Below are 22,931 nucleotides of genomic sequence, written 5' to 3'. Positions count from 1 at the left end.
TTCATCATTTATGTACTCCCTATTTATAGATCCTAGGTATGCTAAGTAATAATAATATTCATAATAAGAAATCTAACAATTCTCATAAACACCTTGTTGTTGTTTATTAATCCAAAACAAAATCCAGGGATTCCCTTGCTCCACAGCAAAACCTCCTCTCAGCCCCACCCTCCTCCCTGCATGGACAGCAGGGTCACCATGAGCAAAGGAGCAGCAGCAAAGCAGTCAGTGTGTCACTGTGATAATCTGCTTAAAGGAGGAGGCCAGGCCATCATTAAATAGCCTGGCCTGGAGTCCTAATGGAGCAGCTGGAAGATCTGATGCTCTCCCCATAATAAACTGCAGCTCATTTATTACTGCTTTGCATATGTATCTAGAAACGAGCTCAGCCCCAAGCCCTGACTCACAACATTCTCCATCACCAGAGATATCAACCTCCTCTTCTCAGGTTATTGTTGAGAAGGTGATACCTCCTTTTTTATCTACATTTGAGAAGCCACAAAACTAAGCAAGCAGATGCTGTCACACATCTTTCCTCTGGCAGCCACAAAGCCATGCACAGCAAAATCTCCTTAAAAAATTATTGCAAATTTACAAAAAACCAAAAAAACAAACAAAAAACCCCCAACAACAACAACAAAAAACAACCAACTAACAAAAAGCCCCAAAAAACCAAAAACCCCAAAACAAAAGAAACCCCCCCCAAAATCCCCCAGAAAATCACCCAAGCCCCCAACAAATACAAACAAACAAACAAAAACCCAACAACCCCCCCCCCCAAAAAAAAAAAGCCAACAAGAAGAAAATATCAACAAAAAAACAAACCAAAACCAGGAGAGCAGGCCTTTGAGAACAGACTTTTCTATGATTTTCTTTTGACATTATCAGGGAGGATGCTTTGAATTTCCACATTTTTTAGCAATTTAGCAGGATGGAGAGCAACCAGCTGGAAGTCATGCAGCAGATGACCACTGAGATGCTCAAAAGATAGGAAGACTTCAGTTGTCTTGTATGAACCCAACAAGACAGAGGTTCTGTCTACTAATATATCAGAGGTTTAATAATGGGGAGATGGGAAAGCACCTTAGGTTCATTTGCACACTGAGAGCATGAGAGAAGAGGGTGGTAATAAATCAGGGTATAGGCTGGAAGATATGTTGGGAACAACAAACCAAATAAAGTTTTGCATAGAACATAATAGATTTGTGTTGAAATGATTACAGGACACAGGGGATGTGCTTGCTGTGAGCTGGAAAAGACAAATCAAGAGGCTAAATCCAGCCTTACATTGTCCTTCCCCAGTCTTTGAGAAACCATCATTCAGACAGCAAAGAGAGGAGAGCCAAAACAGTCATTAGGATACCTCAAGGTCATGGCTCTCTCCCATTCCCAGTGTTTTCTTTAGGCTTGGAAGAGAACCTGGAAATCCATCTGGGACTAGATGTCCACATTGTTCAGACAGGTAATGGTAGTGTAATAATCACACCCTTTTCCATCGTTGTTTTCTCCACGTACTCTTCCTCAATGTCCGGAATTTGAATGACTTTCTTCATTCATTGGCACCAGCTACTTTTGGTTCTTTCAGAAGGTGAAATTGAATTTTTTGCTGAAGTTCATTCAGATACTCTAGCTTCCACCTGGATTTTCTCACTCTTTTGTCACGTTAATCAAAATGTGCCTGGATGCCTTATCCCTCAAAGACCATGCCATGTACTCACAGCTTTTGCAGCATGCAAGAACTTTCTATTTCAAATGCCATATATTCATCAATTAGAATGGGTAAACTTAATGGCTTCCTGCAAGAATGCTGGTTTTTTGGAGATAAAGAGGAAAACCATCTAATGAAAGCACTGTCCTTGAAAGCAGACTATATTTTTGTCTAACAAAAAATTCATTTTTGCTAGTGAGACAAATTAAGTTGGCCTCAAAGAGCTAATGTTAGTTTTGGATTTTTTGTGAGGGTTTTTGTGGGTCTTTTAGTGTGCTTCTTTTGTTTTGTTTTTCTTTCCAACTGAACAAAAGCAGCTGCAAGGTAAATAGAGTGCTAATTTTCAGGGGGTTGGAATTTGGGAAGGAGCAGACATTTTTCTTAAGCAGTGGTAGTGGCATTCACCTTTAACGTTTGGATGCCAAGCTGTCAGCCAGCAACTTCAACACCACCCTTATCTCTCCTCTTTTCTATTTATACATTACACAAGGCTGTTTTTCCCTGGGTTAAATTGCACATCAAAGGAGCAACTGAATGGATCCGTTTTGGAGGTTGCTGATAGCAACGCTAGGGAATCCTTCAAATGGAGATCTAAAATTTCAGTTCTTCCCAGTGCTGTATTAGATAACATGGGGAAAGCAAGTGAAACACTTAGCAAAAGCACCCTGGCTGTGCTTCTATTATTTGCAAGTTCAAGATGGACACAGAGAAGATTAAACAACTAATTATTATATTAACAGTCTCCCTCTAACCACAGGTTTCCTACCAGAGGAGACACCAATGACAATGATCGTTTCAGTTTTTCAGAGGTAGTGGCAGATCTCTGAAAATATTCAGGTGTCTCAGAGTCCATGAACACATCCCTAAAAATGGAGTACAGCCTCTTATTCATTCAGGGATGTTAAAAAAAAAGGAATCTCCCAGTTCTCTTTAGGCCAAACTTACTTATTTGCCTTGGCAAATATGGATTTTGAAGGACTGCTCCAGGAATACAGGAACACAAAAATCACAACACTGAAATTTATTATATTGGACACAGTATCAGACTGAGGGTTTCACTGACTTGTTGAGTAAACAGAAATGCCTGCACCTCTATGTTCCCATTATAAAAGAGATGTGAACACCACAAAGTACTTCAGCTGGCTTAAAACCATTTTCCCAGCACCGAGCCTGTCTCCTCTAAGCTTTTTGCACAAGAAAGGTAAACAAGCACAGCTCCAGTCTAAGTTAAACAGCCTTTTTTGACATGTTGACTTGATTATTTCTGTCTACTTCCCCAAGCTTTCCAGCTCATACTGACTTAGCTTCTCTCAGATGAAACCTCTGGCAAAACTGCCACCTGTGTTTCGAGATCCTTAAAAACTCGCTCCTTTGTCTGCCTCAATGTCAATTATTGCTTATTTATGAAAGGGAAAGAAAAGCAAAACACACCAACCCAGACTCACGAAATAATGAATAGACAAAGTTCCACATTCATAAATAAAACAACATACTTCCTATAGCTCTTACATAATCTTAAGGGGTTGTTTTGTTTTAAATCTGGCACCATTTTAGTAGGTCTTTTTGTTCTACTACTCTTGTGCTACTTTTAAGTAGGAGAGGTGTTTGACAAGTGAATCTTCAGTGACAATGACTGCAGCTTATATCGACTTTTTTGAAAATATTGAGCTAACTCAGTATTACTGAAGTGAACAGCACTTGTGAATATAAACTAAAACAATAGGTGACTGGCACATATTGTGTGAGAATTTATTTAATTTTCAACCCCATAGAAACTGATGGCCAACCTAGACACACTTAAATGCTGTTGGAAAACCTTTTCCCTCCCTGGAATGGATGTAATCCATCTCTGGGTTTGATTCCACCACACACACACACAAGTATAATTTACCATAGTAATTTATAATGGTGCATAAATTTGTAATCAGGCTGGTTTCCTTAAGCTGTTTCTGTTCACTTTAATAAATGTGGCTTTCTGAAGAGCACAGCCTTACAAGGAGATGGACATGGGTTTGGTGTGAGGTAGAAGAGCTGGAGGACAGCTCAGCCTTGATTGCCAGTGCTTCCTCATGCCACACAGCTCAGAATGGACCAGTCCCATGAGGAATGCCTCCAAAGAGCTTGAGAGAGCATACCTGTTTGCAGATTTAGCAAACTAATTACATGGAGGCAAACCTCAATGGAAATAATAATAATAAGAATTAGAATGTTCCAAACAGTACTCATCTGGGAATCGCAATTAGCTCCACAAACAGTAATTAATTTAGCTTCTTAGCTCTCTGCAAGATAGAGAATTATTAATCTTCCCATTTTATGGATGGGGATACACACATGCAGAAATGTCATGGAGACATTAGCTGGATTTAGCACATCTTCTTGCAACCTGTTCTCTACTTAGGGCTCTTACCTGTCATATCAGCTGCTGTTCTCCCTTTCTTTTTGTGAAAAATTATGTTCTGCTGCTTTGGGCCAAAGAAGAAATCACTCCAAAATCTCCAAGGCCTTACCATAACCAAAGGCTGCTCTACTACCATAAGGGTTGCATTAAACACCCTCTACTGTGATAGAAAACGCATCCAGTGGGACTCCACTGGATTTTATTTAGTAACCCAACAGTGAAGTTTCCTTAATGAGGCTGACGACAAATTTGGCTTTATTTCTTTTACTAAATATTGCTAAAACCCAGGAGAGGATCCCATAAAAAAGTCAGATTAAACACCAGGAGAGAGACCTGCCTGCCTTTGACCTCAAACAAAGGGCAGGAATTGCTGGGGCTCTGAGGGCAGCTCTCCAACACAGCGAGATAATGGATCCTTCCCTAAAATAAACACCAAGCCGGCCATACCAACTGAGCAGCGTCTAGTTTTATAATCCCTTTGCTAGTTTAAAGCTCCAGATGAGTTATTATATTGCAACACATACACAATTAGTATGTCATGACCCTGCAATAGTACTCTGCAAGGATAACAGAGGACGGGGAAGAATAAAGAAAAAGGTTAGTGACTTTTCAATCATAAGGGAGCTTAATTTTTCTGTATTCTAAAAAAGAAAATATTTGGGTATTCTCAAAATCTTAGTATTTGATTTTTTAAGACCTCTCTCTACCATTACCTGGAAGGAGGCTGTAGCCAAGTGGAGGTTGGCCTCTTCTCCCAGGAAAAAAGAAACAGGACAAGAGGAAGTGGCCTCAAGCTGCACCAGGTTGAGCATCAGGAAATTTTTTTTCACAGAAAAGTTTGCTAAATATTGGAAGGGGCTGCCCAGGGAGGTGGTGGAGTCACCATCCTTGCAGGTCAAGAAATGACTGGAGTGGAACTATGGGTTAGTTGACATGGTGGTGTTCAATCAAAGGTTGGACTTGATGATCTTGGAGCTCTTTTCCAACCTTAGTAATTCTGTGTTTCTATTCTATAATTGTTTTAATTGAGGGTTAAATGAATATGGTATGGACTTAATGACTGCTGAGTTACTTGCTGCTCCACAAACATTCACACGTAAACTATCTTTGAATGCAAGGCTGTCCTGTAGGTGAGACAGCACATAGGAAATGTTCTCTTGTATTTTTAAATTTTGTGCAAAGTAGGTTTGTGACTTGGAAAATTTATTTTTCATTGTGTCTCAGTTTCCCACAAAGAAAACAGGACTTGCAGCTGGTGTCCATGGCAGCTGTGCTGCTGTGAACACAGAGTGGATGAGAAATTTTAATTCTGGACTGTGTAAGGGAAGAATTCAGCCCCACTCACATTTTGCAGCCTTTTTGTTGACTGTGTAAACTGCCAGGTAATTGGGCATGAGGTCCATCACAGTGACACTGCTGGAAAAAGGAACCACATCCCAGTGTGTTTGTCTCCTGGAGCCAAAGTCTGCCTTAATTTTCTCAATTTAGGTTTACTAAACATTCCCCCTGCAAACTCCCTTTGCCACATTTGTCTGACGTGAGCCAGCAGCTTGTCTGTTTTGTGTCTATTTGTGGCTGATATGAACTGTGACACGTCCAGAGGATCTTTTACAATTCCTGGTGACAAGGAGGGCTGTGAGCAGCAAAGTGTGTCACATATATTAGTCAGCTGCAAAGCTGAAACTGATAGCAGGGTATGAATAGAGCTGATAGCCTCATCCCTAGCTGATACTTCATGTGGCAGATCATGTTTCTGGGGGCTCCTCCACTTGCCCTGGGGATGGCTAGGAAAAGGTCCTGCTGCAACCTGGTGAAGATGTGCTTGGGGCAGGCTCAGACTGAATATTAGGAAAGAGCCTAGTAAGGTATCTTGGTAAACCTACCAAGGCTGGTATGTGCAAAATGCACCACCAGTGGGGTTCTGGAGGTGGCAATAGCTGCTGTGGGAAGGTGAGAAGGAGGTAAAGACATTACTCACCTTGGAGGCCAAGCCACCTCTTGGCATCTCTTGAAGGAGGACAGAGGATAAGTCATCCCACCCTCCCCAGTCTGGACCTGACTGAAAAGGGATTAAACCAGCTTTTAAAATCCCTGGAAGGTATTGCAGCACTTCACATTCAAGTTGCCAGTCAGGCAGATGCATTCCTTAAATGCCCATGATTAGCACTCTTCCCTGATTAACAGGAAAGGAATCACAGCTCTTGTGCAAAGTGGCTACAGAGACTCCCATTAATTCCCACGGACTTGAATGTAAACACCAATGAAAAACTCCAGCTAACTTTCCAGGGAGACTCACTATGAGTGTGCATGAGTCCTTGAGTCCCTTTGTCACAAGGAGAGGCACAAGGTCCCTCTGTGCATCCCTGAGATAAAAGCAATTGGCTTTTGAGCCACCATCATTATCAGATCCCAACAGCTCACTCCTTGAGAAACTCCTCGACTTCTTGGGAGGGTTTTTGCTTTTTAAAAGCAAAAAAGTGCCAAAAGGGGAAGGGCAACATGATCTCTTCCATCTACAAAGTAGTTGGGAGCAGCAACAGCATCTCTTACACCCAAGAAACTTGTCAGCCTTTTAGGATACCTTGCCCCATCTGGGAGGGGCAGAGGGAAGAGCACTATTCTGGCTCTGAGATAGACCTGGGAAAAGAGAAAACACTAGGAAAAAAAGAGAGAGATGCTCTGGAAATGAACAGTCAGCATAAACAAAGTGTATCAGCCCAGGCAAGAGGCTGAAGCATGGCTGCACTAAACAAATCACAGTGGAATCAGCAACTGGCAAAGTAATTGACGTTATTACAGCTGATGGAAAATTTCTGATGCCGCCCATGTTCGCTTTCGAAACACTGCTTAGACATTTAATTGGCTCAGTTCACATCAACATGATTGCTCTTTTTGTCCTTCTGGAGTGTATCAGGCCTGTATCTGCAGAGAGAAACTTTTGGATGTGCTTCCCTGGCTCTGTCCACCAGCTATGAGATGGGGAATGAAGCTTTGCACAAACTAAGCCAGGCAAGGGAAATCTGGAGAAGAATGGGACTGACCTAAATAATTTCAATCTCTCTGTTACCCCAGTTCTTTTTAAGTTTAACTCTGGCACTACCGAACAGTTCTGTGCTTTCAGCACCTAAAATACTGTGAGTTAAATGTAGGGATAAAAATTGCATGTGGTGATGTCAGCAAAGGGTGGCTTTGGTGCTTTAGTCACAATATAGGTAAATTGCTTTTTATGTCACATAGAAATACTCCTGTGAGCACCCTCTGGCATATTAATCACATAATTTCATGGAATCACAGGATGGTTTGGGTTGGAAGGGACCTTCAAGGCCATCTCATTCCTACCCCCCTGCCATGGGCAGGAACACCTTCCACTAGACAAGGATGCTCTGAGAACCATCCACCCTGGCCTTGAATGCTGCCAGGGATGTCTATAAAATGTTAATAATTGCTGAGTATGGCCAGAAAGCGCCTCTCCATCAACTTACTAGACTCTCTTTCCAAAGCATCCTCATCCTATGAACTGTTGTCCAGAAAACCAACACTTCCCTGCAAGTTAGGCCTGCATGGACAGGGAAATTTCAGCCAGAGGTGTCTCTGTTTTCCTCAGTGTTTTATAACAGCCTCACAAAATCATTGTTCTGTAGGCAGCAGCCAGGATCTCAAGGTATATGAAACTGGGGAATGGTGCTTTTTTAAACGTCCTTGAGAAAAAGCAGCTTGGCTTGGTGCTGAGCCACAGATTCCTCCACTTCCTAGGCCTAATCTTGGCCAACTGATCTGCCCTTAAAAAAAACCACATATAGGAATTACAAGCTCTTTCCATGGCCAGGAGATGTATGTGTAGGGTGGACAAGGCTGTGGAGGAAGGATGTTATTGCCCACTTCCCTGGCTTTCTCCTTGTTTTGAGAGCTGCATGACCACAGTCTGCCTTTGTGGAAGATGCCATGGTGGCAGTGGCTCCACAGCCGTGTGGAGGGATGGCTCCCCAATTATCAGGGAGTCCTTTTTGAGTTCTCCCTGGAAGCAGTGGGAATATTTCTGAGCACACTCAGTTGATTCATTCACTGGCTGATTTCACTGGGGTACAACCCGTTTAGGTTTACAGCTCGTTTCCAAGAAGGACAGAGCCCACAGAGGCTCGTTTGTCACATCTCCTGTCATTGCAAATCAAAGGCAGCACCATGCTGGGAGACTCCCAGTGCCAAAGCAAGAGGACATTTGGCAGCACAGCTCACAGAGATTTCTGGAGCTGCTTGACACCAATCTTCCTGTTTTTCTTGAGAAGAAAAAGGCTCCTCGCTGCAAAATGTGCTGGCATGTGATAGCAAAGGACAAGGCAGAGGATTTGAAGGGACATGATTGTCCCTCAGCAGCAATGGGTTATCAAAGTGTGGCCCCTCAAAGCCTGCAATTAAGGCCACATGTAATGCAGCAAAACAATTTGGGAATGCCACGGATTCCCAACTCAGAGCCCAGAAGGTGGGCTTCAGGATTAAATCCCTGCCCCAGGACATTCAGAACCACCCTCAGAAGCACAGAGCTGAAAAACTGAACCATTTTTAACAAGCAGGTGGGTTTTTTTCCCCCAAAAATTGGCTAATTATGGGTGACTAGTAGCACAGTTAGCTATTGCAGGGACTTCTAGATTTGCCCTCATGACTCTTGGCCTTCCAAGTCACTCCTGCTGCTGCTGACAGACTCCACCACAGGACCTGGTGAGTCCTACAGAGCCTCAGAAGGACACTGAACCCAAACTGCCCTCAAAGCAAATCTGAGATCAGAAGAAAACAAACAGGAAGCACAGAGGAGGTCAGCTCTTTTCTTCTCTATGCCAAACAGGACTTAGAGAAAATCCCACTAGGAAGAGCCAACAGAGAATGGCCAGAGACAAAACCGGAAGGAATACAAAGGTACCCTCATGTTATTTGCTTTATCCACCAAGCTGAATATTTTCCCTTCCAGTTACCACCTCAGAACTCTTGACTCCGCAAAAGAATCTGGAGGTGAGCAATCCAGCACCATGAAAAGCCAAAGGGCTTCCACTCTTCTCATCCCAGTTTGTTGCGAGCCTTTGATTCACATCCCATATGACAGTGGGGATAAATCTACTCAGGGGTAAATCTTCCAGTTGGAGATGCAATGTCCTACTGGGACAGGATTTAGAAAATTGAAGTCTGTTTTGCTCTCTGGCCACAACTGAATCAGCTCACTCAGGTTTTTTTCTGTTTTCTGAAACAGGAAGAGTGTTATGCCCTGCTTTTCGAGATGCTGAGATTTATGTGTGAAAAGCATGGCATCAAAAACAAGTATTGTCACATAAAACAAAATGAAGCTGTATAAAAAAACCCAAGGTAATGTGTGTGCTATTAAAATCCTGACACTAGATGCTAGAAGTAGCTTGAATTTTCTGAGGTAGTCCTGCTGTTCCTTTTCATCAGGCACGGGGAAATACTGTGTTGCAGATAAACATTGTGATGTGGTGAATGTCCAGAATTTAATGAAGTCTATTATAACAGATGAAAATGAAGCTTTCATTGGTTTATGAATGTCTTATTCATTTTAGTTTTGGGGTTTTAAAAAAAAAAATTGAGAAAGAATGTTTTCCCTAAGCAAGTGCCAAGTAAGAGAGTAAACATCTTCTGCTCTTACACCTTCGTCTCCTCCCCTAGGCTGTCACTCCTGCAAGGAAAAGGCTCTCATTACACCAGCCTTGCCCACAGTCCTGTTGCAGACCTCTCCCAGTGAGATGCACCCAACTCTAGCAACATCTGGCCACAGCTGGCTGCACCATGGGCTCTGCAGAGCCTTTTCCCACTCCTGCCTGCCTCTGCAGGACTCTTCAGCTTCTGTCTTCACCTTTTATTGTCACACACGCTTTGGGCCAAGAACAATAATATATTTGCTTTATGATGCTCTGGCTGTGACAGGGATTTTATGGACTGCCACAATATCATCTTCCTAACTGTGGCCATGCTGCTGATTAAAAGGGGTCACACTGGCAGCAAGGGAACCTATAATGTCTTTATTTGTTCACAGGAAGGATACACCAGGAGTTCAAGTTTCTCTCTCCAGCTTTGGACTCTTGGTGCTTTGATCCTGATCACCTTTGAGAATAAAAGGGAAATTTAGCTCTTAAATGTGGCTTTGTCACTGGTGTCTCAGTTAACACCATCCACAAAAGAAACATTTTGTTACATGGGACAAGGCTGAGACCACAGAGTTGAAGCAGGAGTAGAATGATAAAAACTGTATCTTTTTAGCTAAAAAGGGATAGTCATTAACCATGTAAATAAACAAGTGACTGTTGGGTTTTAGTTACACAGGCTACTCTGTTCGCATTCATGAAGAGGGGTGAAGAGAAAATATTTCAAGGCATCAGACACTCTTTTTTTCATTGGAGAATTATACAGCCTGGTATTTTCAGCACTACGAACACCTGCTGAGAGTATGATTGCAAAACAGGACATTTTTGAGGTTGCAAGAAAATGGGCACAAAAAAAGAGGATCCTGTTATCATAAAATATCTGAAGACTGTGGGTCTGAGTGTGTGTTTTTTTCTCTGACTTCTAAAAGCGTCACATCCTCAAATTCAAACGAGCAGATGGCTGCCAGAAACACTCTGAAACCACCAAGCTGCTTGCCTAGGACACATTATTTTGGTGCCTTGGTCTCTTGACTCTTTCATTGACTTTTATTTCATTTGGGTTTGATCCAAGGTGATTGCAGGGGATTTTAAAGTCACTGATGACCTCTGAACTTCAATGATGGCATTTTGGGGCATTTTATCTTGAAGAGGAGATGAGGGCATAAATGGCCATACACTCACCATCCAATGGGAGGAAAAAAAATATATAATGACATAACTTGTGGTTTCAGTTGCAGCTGAAGTAAGCTGCTGAGCCTGTACCGAGAAAAGGTGATACTGGTGGAGAGAGAAATGTTTTAAGAGCTTGCAACCATGGCACCACCTCTTTTTGTTGACACTACACAGCTACAGCTGATGACAGCTTCAGCCCTACCTTCATGTTCTTGCAAACCAGCAAGCCTGAGTCATACCTGCTCCTGGCTGAGTGTCTGAATTTTAGACTTTTGCCTAAAATTCAAAGAGTGTAGAAATGTAATCTTTGATATGAAGTCGAGTCTTAGGAATTGCCAGTAGATAAAGAGCCTTGCATTCATTTTCCCTGCAACTCTGACTGCTCTTCAATCCTGACCTTGATGGCTCCCAGTAAGAGATAATACAAATCTCATTCCTCATGTAGACTTCCCAAGATGTTGTCTTGAGCTTCCTCTCACAGGTGCTAAATGGTTTTTCATGCAAGAGATAAGATGAAGTTCTCTGATGAAGGATAAGGCTGATAAATTTGCTCTTTGGGAGCCAGGGGATGATGTGGGTAAAGGTCACCTGGAAGAGAGAACTAAGCTGGTAGCACAGCAGGTCAGGATGACACTGAATCATGATCAGGCGACCTTCTCGAGGAGAGGAGTGAGGCATTGCAGAAGGTTCCATTTCTCCTGATGCCCTCTTCCCAAGTCATGTGAAAGGAAAGGTTTATTTTCTTTCCCTCCCTTACCCTGTCAGTGCCTCTCATGAACTCTTTCTAGCACGTGAGCCTCCTGCTTTAAACTTCCACCTATGTCCTGCACCTTCACCCAGCCATGGTGTCATAGTGTTACCATTCCCTCTCAAATTTCCTGCTTTACCCACTTATCCTCACCAAGGCTGTGCTCTACTCATATCCAAGTTTCTTGCTTCCCATCATTCTTACTGAACTACAAGCACTTATTAAAGAAGTGGGATCATCATGTAGTGCAGCTGCTGCTCAAACATAAGAGACCAGAGCTATAGTATTGCTTTATGAGGAGATCAGTGACAACTAATTTTGGTGGCACACAGATGAAATACTGATTTAATTTATCTGGATCTAGTAAAATCTGAAAAGAGCTTATAAGAAATCATGTGTATATCTTAGTTAATGAAATTCTGGGCTGCTTCTGGGAAGGCTGACAATTGTAAAACCAATCTGCCAAACTTTCATTCACAGCTTCATTGCAAAGTCATTACAGATATGACAAAATCCACCAAACTCTCAGAGGTGTGTGTGAACACACATGTGAGAATGGGGAGCACCACATTTTCTCCCTACCAAGGCAACCTGGCAGCTTGGAGGGGACAGGAGAACAAGGAACAGATGCTCTTGATGCTGCCAGTGATACTCAATGCTGGAGGATGTTTTTTTTTTTCCCACCTGAGAACTTGAGCCTGAAATCACCTCTGCAAGCAAACCATGTGAGCTTTCACTACTGATGGTGCACCCAGTGCTTGGAGAAGGCTGACAGGGGCCTCAGACCATCCATCCACACCCCACCTCACCTGTCCCAGAGTACCACAGAATGCTTTGGGTTGAAAGAGACCTTAAGGATCATTTAGTCCAGCCCCTCTGCCATGGGCAGGGACACCTTCCACTATCCCAGGGTGCTCCAAGCCCTGTTCAACCTGGCCTTGGACACTGCCAGGGATCCAGGGGCAACCACAGCTTCTCTGGGCACCCTGTGCCAGGGCCTCCCCACCCTCACAGCAGGAATTCCTTCCCAATATCCCATCTAACCCTGTTCTCTGGCAATGAGAGGCCATTCCCCCTTGTCCTGTCACTCCAGACCCTTGTCCAAAGGCCCTCTCCAGCTCTCCTGGAGCTCCTTTAAGCACTAGAAATGGTTCTAAGACCCAGGGCATTGATTATTTTGGCCAGCCAGGCTGCGTGCTGCGCCCTTAGAGATGGACATTGGGGCTGATGCAGATTGATTTTACTGTGCTCTTTGCATCTGGTTTGCTGCACCCAGAAACCACAGGAGGCTGAAATAAATCCATATGCACCCTATCTGCTGGTCACCTGTGCCCCAATCCCCTTGTGCTTATATTTGTGCTTGTTATGACACAGGCAATGAGGGTGAGCAAAAAACATTGTTCCCTGGGGAATAGCGATTTTCAAGTGGTTACTCTGCAGGCAAAATGCAGGGTGCTGGCAAGTCATGCCTGCAAAGTTTGATGCCTTGATTTCTGTTGTGTGGATCAATATTAATAGCAATATTGTATTTCCAGAGCTGGCAGAGCTATTGATTATTTGGTATGTGGCAGTACATTTATACTTGAGAGCAAACTGGGACACTGAAACAACAAATGTGCAGCTGTTAACAAGCAACACAGGACATTGAGTTTCAGTGACACAACTGGGATATCACTTCCTTTGTCTAAAATGGAACATCTTTAACATGTCAAAAATATAATTTATTTATCTGACTTACTCAATACCTGAAGAAAATACCTTTTTCCCTGAGACCTGCAGATTAAGGTCATGTTTCCAAATATGTGCCAAATCCAATCAATAATTTCATACCCACTGTGACCAAACACTTTAGGTATTCTTGAAAGCATAATGTTTTGTTTGATATGTTTAAACAAGTATTAAATCAGATCACCTTGTGCATGAGAAGATTTCAGTGAAAGAAAAGATATTGAAACATTACACTGTGGTTGCAGGAGCTGAGCCAGAGTTATTTTTTTCAATGAGGTTTTTAACTCAGTGAGAAAAATTAGATACCTATATCTATATATATGTGGGTAAGTATATTTTGATACGGTGAACTCAAAATAAAACTTTCTATATCAAACAAAGGGTTTATTTACATTTGAAAGACATAGTGCTGTATCCTTCCATGAGCTGCTTTATTATGTATAAGTCTACAATTATCTTCAGGGACACATTTAACTATCAGGGACCAAACCATTGAAAGGAAATTATATAGAACATCTATCTTATGGCTGCAACTTATTGAAAAAGGAACTTCCTCATGGTAAGAGAGAAAAAAAAATAAAAATAATGGGTGACACTCCCTGTTGCAGGAATGAACACTTCAGCCACCTAATAATCTTTTTACTTGATTTTGAGGAGGCTGGGGAGGTGACTAGAAAATATTCAGGAAGTGTACCTGTGCTATACATTGCCTTTTTGGGGACAATACAGCCTATTCTCTGCTATCAGCATGTTAAACCCTGCAGGCTTAGCTGCCTTGGCAGCTGTGTACAATTTGGACAGGTCAGGATCAAGGGAGGCTGAATCAGCCTCTGAGGGTGGCTCCCCTCTCCCACTGCTGACAAATGGAGTTTTGAGTGAAGGAGTCCAGTTTCTCAGTTGGGCCTGAGCCTCTTCAGGCAGCAGGAATTAAATGTGCCCAGAAATATTCCCAGGCATAGAGGCCAACTGGCACAGAGAGGTTTGTACCTCTGCTCACAACCGTGTCCTGACTTCCCTAATGCAGCCGCTAAATGCAAACAGCTCACAGGGATGAACCCTGATCCATGCTTAAGAATGATTTAGGAGCTTGCTAGCTGGACCAAAAGTGTGCTGAGAACTGGTTTAGTACTTTGAGTATACCCAGTAACATTCCTGTGAACGTTCCCAGATACTGTTTAACTTGCTTAAGTCATTGTTATGACATATTTCTCTTCCTGATCAAGATTATTTCTTTCCAGCCAGAAGAAGGGAGTTATATGGCAGTAACTTTGGTTATAACAATAATCCTTTAGCTGGTTCATGAAATCACTCTTAATAGGAGGTGTGTTTACTGCTGTCCGCAATCTAAGAATATTTGCAAGGAACCAGATGTGATGTGTTTAAAGTGAAAAAAATGTAATGCGTGGACAGATTAACTTCATAAACAGATCACTGTCCTCCTTATCCCACTGCACATCACTTACATCTGCCTGATACTACATCTTTGAAGTTTGGTACTTTAAATTGCTTACCCCCAAAAAAGCATCCCACCTCAAGTACTTGTCTCATGCTCTAACTGTGCTACCTTGGTGTGCTGCTTTTGTCTGGGGCAGAGTTCATTTTCTTCCTGGGGTGGTACAGGGCTGTGTTTTGGGTTTGTGCTGAACACAGAGTTGATAACACAGAGAAGTTTTTGTTATTGCTGAGCAGGGCCTGCACAGAGCCAAGGCCTTTGCTGCTTTTTGTGCAGCCACAGCAGTGAAGATAATATAACGTGAGGGGAAAAAGGAGGAAGGGAGGGATGTTTGGAGCAATGGTGTTTGTCTTCCCAAGCCACTGTTATGTGGGATGAGGCCCTGCTCTCTGGAGATGGCTGCACACCTGCCTGCCCATGGCAAGCAGTGAATTCATTCCCTTTTTTGCTCTGCTTGTGTGCACGTGTTTTGCTGTCCCTATTAAACTGTCTTCATCTCAACCCATGGATTTTCCAGCTTTTACCCTTCCAATTCTCTCCCTGATCCTGCCGGTGGAGGAATGAGCAACGGGCTACAGGAGGCCTGATGGGGTTAAACCATGACAACTGGGATACTATGAGATGTCCCATAGCAACTTTCTGTCTTGACCTCCAGAAGGCAGAGCAAGTCTGTTTTCATGGACTTCTCTGAGCTACAGGAAGTTGAGTGCAAGCTCTTTACTTTGAGAAGAATTGATTTTATCAAGACTGGGCCATCTGGCAAAAGGCAAAGCAGGATTAATTCAATCCCAAACCAAGAGGGAAGATCTTGGTATTGTGTCCCCCAAATCTTGGCACCCTCCTACAGCTCACAGGGATGCAAGGCAGAGCAGGGAGGCAGAGGAAATAATTCATGCCTACACTCTCTTCACCACACACACCACAAAGCCTTCTCAGTGAAAAGGTTTCAAAGCTGCCACCAGAAACTCTTACTCTGATATGGGAGCTGTTCAGAGGAACACATCCCTTTGAATGGTTTAGCTCATGACACTTCTAACACTCAGCCGTGAGCATCACCCACGCAGCAACCTACTCATGGTTTGGGGATGGAGTTTGAGAGGGAGCTCTTTATCCTGGTGAGCTGCCTGTATTTCAGGGATGGCACTTGTGGACAGCACCAAGGCTGCCATCCACCTTTTGCAGTTCCTGTTTTTCCCAAGGAAAAGCTGGTGCAGACCTGTGTTGGGAGTTGGTGTCACCTCCCAGCTCCCGTTTGGACACCTTTGTGGCCCTGGCAGCAGCAGCTAAAGGCACCATGTGGGCTCACAGCCTCGATGTTTCATGGTGGGTTCCTGGCCCAGGCAGTTATAATTCCAGGAGGATGGCAGATTCCTCCATGCCAGCAGAATCTAATACCGTCTGATGCTGTGATCTAGTGCAAAAGGCAGGAGGAGTGGGAAGCCCAGCAGGCACCTGATTGAAGAGGCTGGGGGAGATGAGAGGAGACAGTGTCCTGCTGTGTGCTTCTCCCACCTCCATAACCTCCTTATTTTCAAAGAGTTCCCACAGGGCTGTGGAAGCTTATTGTTCTCGAGACCTGGTGCATCAGCATCCTCACTACACTGACAGTTTGGGATTCACACTGCCAGCCTTTCTTCTTCCTGACAGGGAAATGAGCAGCTTGTTTGGCTACAGGAGGGAGTAAAACGAGTGCAACTCAGGCTCCTGTGTGCTAACTAGGTACATAACCAGCATGGGCTGCCAGGGCATGTGATCACACTCAGACAGACCCACATGCATGCACACTGAAATCCACAAACATGTGTCTGTCCTTTTGCCTTACAAAGGTGACCACAGCACCTGGGTCAAGCTTTGACATAACTGCTATTGATGTGCAGAGTCAGCAGTGAACGAGCGATTCTTTGTGTTCCATTTTCAAGGAGGCTGCATATTCCTCTTGGCCATTAGGATGAAAAGGAGGCTAATTCAAAGCTAGAGCAAAGTTTAAGGAGTAATTCTGCACAGGCAGGTGGGTAAGATAATGTAAAAGTTGTTCTTTTCTCTGTTTGGCCCTATAAAATGAGAAATACTATCAGGGCTGTGCATTTTTTGAAACCTACATTATTTCTTTTTTCTTAGGAAAGGGTTGAAATAGGTTTAAGCACTACTGTTATTATCTCTAAAATGACAGAGACATTTTCATGTGAGTTTCCCTTCACAGTCAGATATCCATATTCACCATGTGCATTCTTTTGATTCGGGGACTGCAGCTCCCCTGTGGTCCAAGGACTCAGGGCTCATTTTGTGTTGCTCTTTCTGCCAAAATGGGGTTATTAGTGATAGAAAAAAAATTGCAAGGTCACCCACAACTGTGATAGAAACAGGAGGGTAGGAGAATATTAGGAAGAAACTATTAGCTGTAATGTCCAGCTGCATTTGGCAAACCTGAGTGTATTTGTATTGCCTGTACCAGCCTGTTTCCAAATGATTGCCCTGGCTGTAGTGATTAACCACCTGAATACACCCAAGAAGGATATTCACAGAAAGGATCTCATGATAAAAAGGCTATTCCTGGCCCTCTTTCCATCACATCATAATCTGTCCACTAATATGGCTTGAGATCTCAGCTGATCAAAAGGTCATAAGATGCTACTGCTAAGTATCACTCTGTCTCTGTTCAGCCAAAGGCATTTTTACTCCATTCAACAGGCAGAGGAATGTAATAGCAAAGCCTTCAAATCTGTTTGTATAATAGATGAAGTCTTCTCTTTATGGCATTTATCATCCTTCAGGGAATGACACCTGATAAATAAATCTCTAGTTGCCAGCAAATTTAAATAAAACAAAGGCAAATCATATCTCTGTGCACTGTAAATATAAAACTGCAGAGAACATAGGAGTTCCCAGTCTCCCAACATCTCCTTTGCTAAAAAAGCTATAAAGTGCTGACAATCCTCAGATTCTGCCAAAATCAAGGGAGCCCAAATCTCTGAGTACATTACAAAAAGCATGATGACAACATAGGAAGGACTTAAAGATACATCACTCATTTAGTCTAAGGAAAGGGTAAAACTTACACCTTTTTGTCTTCATGTCTGCAAAAAAAATGTTAACAAAAGGGGGTAATTATCACATTGATAGCAATAATGGAGTGAAAATGGGGGAAAATCTACTAAATGGGGCAATGTGTTTCCCAGGGAATAACACTAGAGGGGACAATTTTCAAACATCCTGGGATGAATAAAACACTGAACCACATCCTACTCAACACCACCACTTGGGCCAGCTGGTCACCTCTGTACTGGTGACCACTGGTCTATGCAATGCCAGTCACTTCTTCCAGCACCAACTGCAGCCACTTCTCTGGCCATCTTTCTTCTCAGCCTGTCAACATGGGCAGGGATTGCTGCCCAAAACAGCAGGGACAGAAGCTACCACTGCCAAGAGCCACCTGCCACCTGAAGTCCATGTCTAGCAGGTCTGCAGAGGTAGCTCCTGTGAGGATTGCCATTGGGAAAATCACTGTTTTGTGTCTCCAGAACACCTAAGTGTTGTCACAACCACATTAAACCCCTCAGCATTTCCCAGTCTTTCCACCCACTCTTTGGCTTTCCAGAGCTCTATACCAGAACCAACAGACAGTTTCTTTAACTGCAACTGGCAGTCATTTTGCTCCTCTCCATGCTTTCAAAGCTGAGAGCCATCAAAGATTAGCAGAAAAAATCATGACTATTTTTCCCTAAGAAGCAGAACTGGTAATAGGCTTCAGGAAAAATCCTCCTAAATGCAAGTGATAAGCGTAGACTGTGTGAAGGCTGACAGGTCTGATTATAATTATCCCTGCGAGGGGACTAGCACTAACCTCCCTTCTGGAAGGCAATGACAATTTCCTGGAAGGGAACATGCAAGTGAATTATCATAAACAAAATCATTGCAAGTAGAGTTGTCTTTCACTGGGAAACCAAACAAGATCCATATTTGGGGGTGAAAAAAACCCCAAACTTAAGAATTTATTAAAGCGTATCCTGATGGAAAATAATGCTTAATCATACATTTAAGTTTTGCTGACTTCAGAATGATGGGAGTAAAAGAATCAAGCAGGACTCATGAAGCATGGGATGGAGTCATGCATGCAAGAGGAGTTTGGAAATAAGGGATATATTCTGAAACTCTACTTGAACAACATACCCTGCATTTAAACATGGAGTCTCAGGGGGGTTGTTGGTTCAGACTGAGCTAAATATTCAAAACTAAGACAAAACCCAGGCTGTCTTGCACCAACCTTTCGCCCTCCCTCACATCCCAGCAGGAAGAAAGCCAAACAGGACCAATACACATCTCTTGAAATTGCTTCTATCCATTGAAATCCTAACATTGCATCTATACATTAACTGAAATACAACAGCATTGGCTTTCAGCAGGGTTGTGACATAGATAGCACAGGTAGTATTCCTTCAAGAGCATCCTGCCCTAACCTTTCTTCTTTCTCTGACAGCATTCCATTTGTCTTAGTCTGCAGGTTGTTTTGGCATTTCTCACTCCATTTCCATTGGAAACATGGAAACAGAGAAGCTTGGGCAATCTGGACTGAAAGCAGCAGTACCCTAGCTTTTTTTTTCTGAAAACAGGGAAACAGATATTATCTTCTTGATAGGGGCTATAACTGCAGAGGAGATGAAGAGAAGAGCCTCAGAGTCAAAAGCAGTTCTAAGAGTTTCATTCTCATTATATCTCAATGGAGTGGAGCAAATAAATTGTGCAAGGAGACATATGGAAGCTCACCACGCAAATGGCCTATTTAAGGCTCTTACTTCCTAATTAGGTCCTGGTGTCAGGAGGTTGGTAACAATTATTCACACACAGATCATCTGGATACAATACAAACTGTTCTAAAACCCAAATGATCATAATGCCATGCATTAAAAGAAACCAAATTTAATGTTTTAGACTCACTGGCTTAGTGCTTGGACTATCAGTTTCTGGGCTGCCCATACTTAAATTTTGTGTGTTGTGTGCAACATTGCAAAAAGGTGTTTGGAAAGGCAAAGGGAGGGAACAAAAATCATCACAGCCATAACTGCTTGTCCTTACCTTGTTCACAGATTTCGTCACTGGACTCTGCACAGGGAACCCACACTCTCTTCCCAAATTCTTCATCTGACCCTGAAAGAAAACCTTGATTGTAGGGATGACTGTGCAGAAAACAGTCACAAGCATCCAGAATTTGCTCTGCCCTTTTGATTTCCTTATGTGTTTCAGCATGGCCACCACCACTTGCCAGCTGAGGCCATTTGAGCACCCAGTGGTGGGGTCCCCCCTTGGTCCCACAGTGTTTTTTAGGCCCCACAAGCTTCCCCTTTCCCCACACAGATGTGTAGGCTTCCCCTCCCAAGCACCCCTTGAGAGCACGTTGGCATCACAGAGCCACCACAGCTTTCCCCAGCAGCCGTGGGGCACACGACAAGCTGTGATCTCAGGGAGTGATGCCATGGATTCCCTTGACAACCCGTGTGAGGAAAGCTTGGGAAGAGCAGGAAGGTGTCACAAGAAGCCAACCCTCCTGGTTTGTGTATAGGAGTTAAAGCAGGGAGCTGCAGCCAAGGATTACCACATTGCAAAACCATTTAAAACAGAGTGAGTGCTCGTGATTCAACATCGTGACTAAAACAAACCTGCTCTGCACTGCACTTCGGTACTTCTGCTATGAAAATGAGTCTTCATCTCCCCTTCCTCCCCTCCCACCTCTTCTCTTCTTTGTCCACCTCTCCAGCTTTTCACACAAAGGTGGAATATTTTACATTTTCACCTGTGGTGATGCACACCAGAAAGTGTTTGCTTTGCTTTGCTTTGCTTTTCACTGATTTTGCCAAAGGCATCCTTTTAAGCATCAGCCTGTGCAAAGATAATAGGTGACACAATTCTCTATAACTGGAATCAGCAACAAATCAGCCATCTGCCACTCCAGGGGTCTGAGATTAACCCAGCTACTGGACCGTGACTGCAAAGCATTTGCACATTTAGATTACAGAAATGTGAGGTTACAGGTCCAAAAAATAAGACTGTGAATGAGGAAGGTGTGGGGAGAAGGAGTGGAAGACATCCTTGGAAAAGCCCTTTAGATTAACCCTTCCCGACACAAGTCACCTCATAACAACTCCAAGAAGACAATGTTTCTCATTATGAAGTGCTAAAAGGATGAAGGATTTCAAGGAAGCAACTTGAGACACACATGACTCATGTTTCAGGAGAATACGTCCAAAGACACTTCTTTCACACAGGGAGAAATAAAGACAAAATCATACACCTGCCTTGTCAAAGCCTTCCCTCATTAGGAAGCACAGACTGCCCAGATGGCTTTCTTGACCACTTGGAAAATACAAGAGTAGCATTTTTGCCCCAAGATGGACAAGATGATTCCACAAGCTCCCCTATTGTGAAGAGTTCAAGAAATGAGAGAGGTCTGCTGGCTGAAATAACAAGGTTTGTGAAGTTCTCTTCATTTCTTGCTCCCAGTTCATCTTCTTAAGAAACACTACTTTGCTACTGTGCACACATGGATGCTGTCATTCCACATTAATACCTGTCCATATCTTTGGGGTCCTCTCTATAAATCTGTTGGGAATTTTTATTTGATAGCTGAGGTATGAAGAGTTTTAAATCAGTAGTAAACACAAGCTGGGTCCTGATCTAAAAGCATGAGAAATGGTCTGTACAGTTGTCTGGTAAGTCAGGATAGACACCAAGGTCTCCTCTGAACATAGGCTTTAATCCCCACTCCTGCCACTTTGTCCTGCAGGTTAGAGTCCCACAGACCTCTGAGATTCCCATCCTGAGAGATCTCTGGTTTAAAGGAGGAGGTAATGCACAGAGGAACATGTGCAGCTGCAGCCAAAAGTGTCAGCAATGACATCTGGAAAATTCTGGAACATGTCACCTATGAGGAAAGACTGAAACACTGGAATTGTTCAACCTGGAGGAGAAATGATTCCAGGGTGATCTTGAGCATCTGCCCATAGCTAAATAGGCTCCAGAAGTGCTGGAGAGAGACTTTGGGCAAGGCATGGAGGGACAGGACAAAGGGGAATGGCTTCCCACTGCCAGAGGACAGGGTTAGATGGGATATTGGGAAGGAATTCTTCCCTGTGAGGAGAAGGCCTGTGAGGCCCTGGCACAGGGTGCCCAGAGAAGCTGTGGCTGCCCCTGGATCCCTGGCAGTGTCCAAGGCCAGGTTGGACAGGGCTTGGAGCAACCTGGGATAGTGGAAGGTGTCCCTGCCCATGGCAGGGTATGGAATTGGATGATTTTAAGGTTCATTCCAACCAAATACATTCTAAGATTCTGTGGTTCTATGAAATTCAGGCAAAGTCTGCGTGGTATGTGCCCTGGGTGGGTATCTCAAGCAGCTCAACTCAGGACATCTGAAGAGACAACTGACAACCAAATAGCATGCACATGTGTTTATAGAAACCTATCTATTTTATACATGTCCTTTATTCAGAGAAAACAGATAGGATCGGGAGAAGGTACAAGAACACACTCCAGGTTCTTTGGCCAACTCTCTTATTGATAATTCCATGCTGGAGAAACCAACATTTCCTGGGCCAAGCACTGCAAACCCTGCAATTGCAACAAATAAAAAGAGCAAGAAGAAATGGCAGCACCTTCTCTGCGCAAGCCCAAGCTGAACTGCAGCAAACACAGGGCACAAAGCACAGCTGAGAGGTGAGGAAGAGCAAGGGATCAGCTGCTGTAGTCATCCTGCTCCATACAAAACCTGCTTGGAAATGAGTGCCACTCCCAACAGCGTTAATTTGGGACAGAGCATTTGATCCTCCACAGAGGGAGGACTATTGATCTGTGAGGAGCTGTGGGAAGAGGAGGGTGAGGAGAGCATGCTAGACAACACCTTTAAGTCTGCCTGAACTCCCCCCTATTTATCACAGTATTTCCAAAAGGCCTTGCCTGGGCAGGGGTAGGTGCTCCCAAACCAGGTCTACATGTCTGAGACCAAAGGTGAGGTTTGAAGTGGTTTGGAAGTGTACTAGGGCATGGTTTTCAGGTGAGAAAGAGGTCACGGGGATCATCCCATGCCTGAGACTACA

The 22,931-nt window shown here is 43.5% G+C and overlaps 1 protein-coding gene and 1 long non-coding RNA gene across 5 annotated transcripts in view; one reads left to right on the top strand and one right to left on the bottom strand.

Moving 5' to 3' along the window:
• SETBP1 (SET binding protein 1) overlaps nucleotides 1-22,931 on the bottom strand; it is a 269,168-nt gene that overhangs the window by 126,032 nt on the left and 120,205 nt on the right. For 3 of the 4 annotated variants that reach the window (XM_085043350.1, XM_085043352.1, XM_085043349.1), the window contains one exon: nucleotides 19,921-19,992. The exons of the other annotated variant lie outside the window; for it this stretch is intronic. In XM_085043350.1, the coding sequence (XP_084899476.1) occupies nucleotides 19,921-19,992 (72 nt within the window). The remainder of the gene's footprint in view (nucleotides 1-19,920; nucleotides 19,993-22,931) is intronic. 4 annotated transcript variants of the gene reach the window in all.
• Nucleotides 4,544-21,551, top strand: LOC146425199 (uncharacterized). The gene is made up of 4 exons (XR_014847026.1): nucleotides 4,544-4,703; nucleotides 19,932-20,463; nucleotides 21,162-21,309; nucleotides 21,466-21,551. It is a non-coding gene; the product is annotated as an uncharacterized LOC146425199 (long non-coding RNA).

The sequence above is a fragment of the Lichenostomus cassidix genome, chromosome Z (assembly GCF_008360975.1).
Source record: "Lichenostomus cassidix isolate B80296 chromosome Z, HeHo_3.0, whole genome shotgun sequence".
Lineage (NCBI taxonomy): Eukaryota > Metazoa > Chordata > Aves > Passeriformes > Meliphagidae > Lichenostomus > Lichenostomus cassidix.
This window is presented reverse-complemented; position numbering and strand designations above follow the sequence as displayed.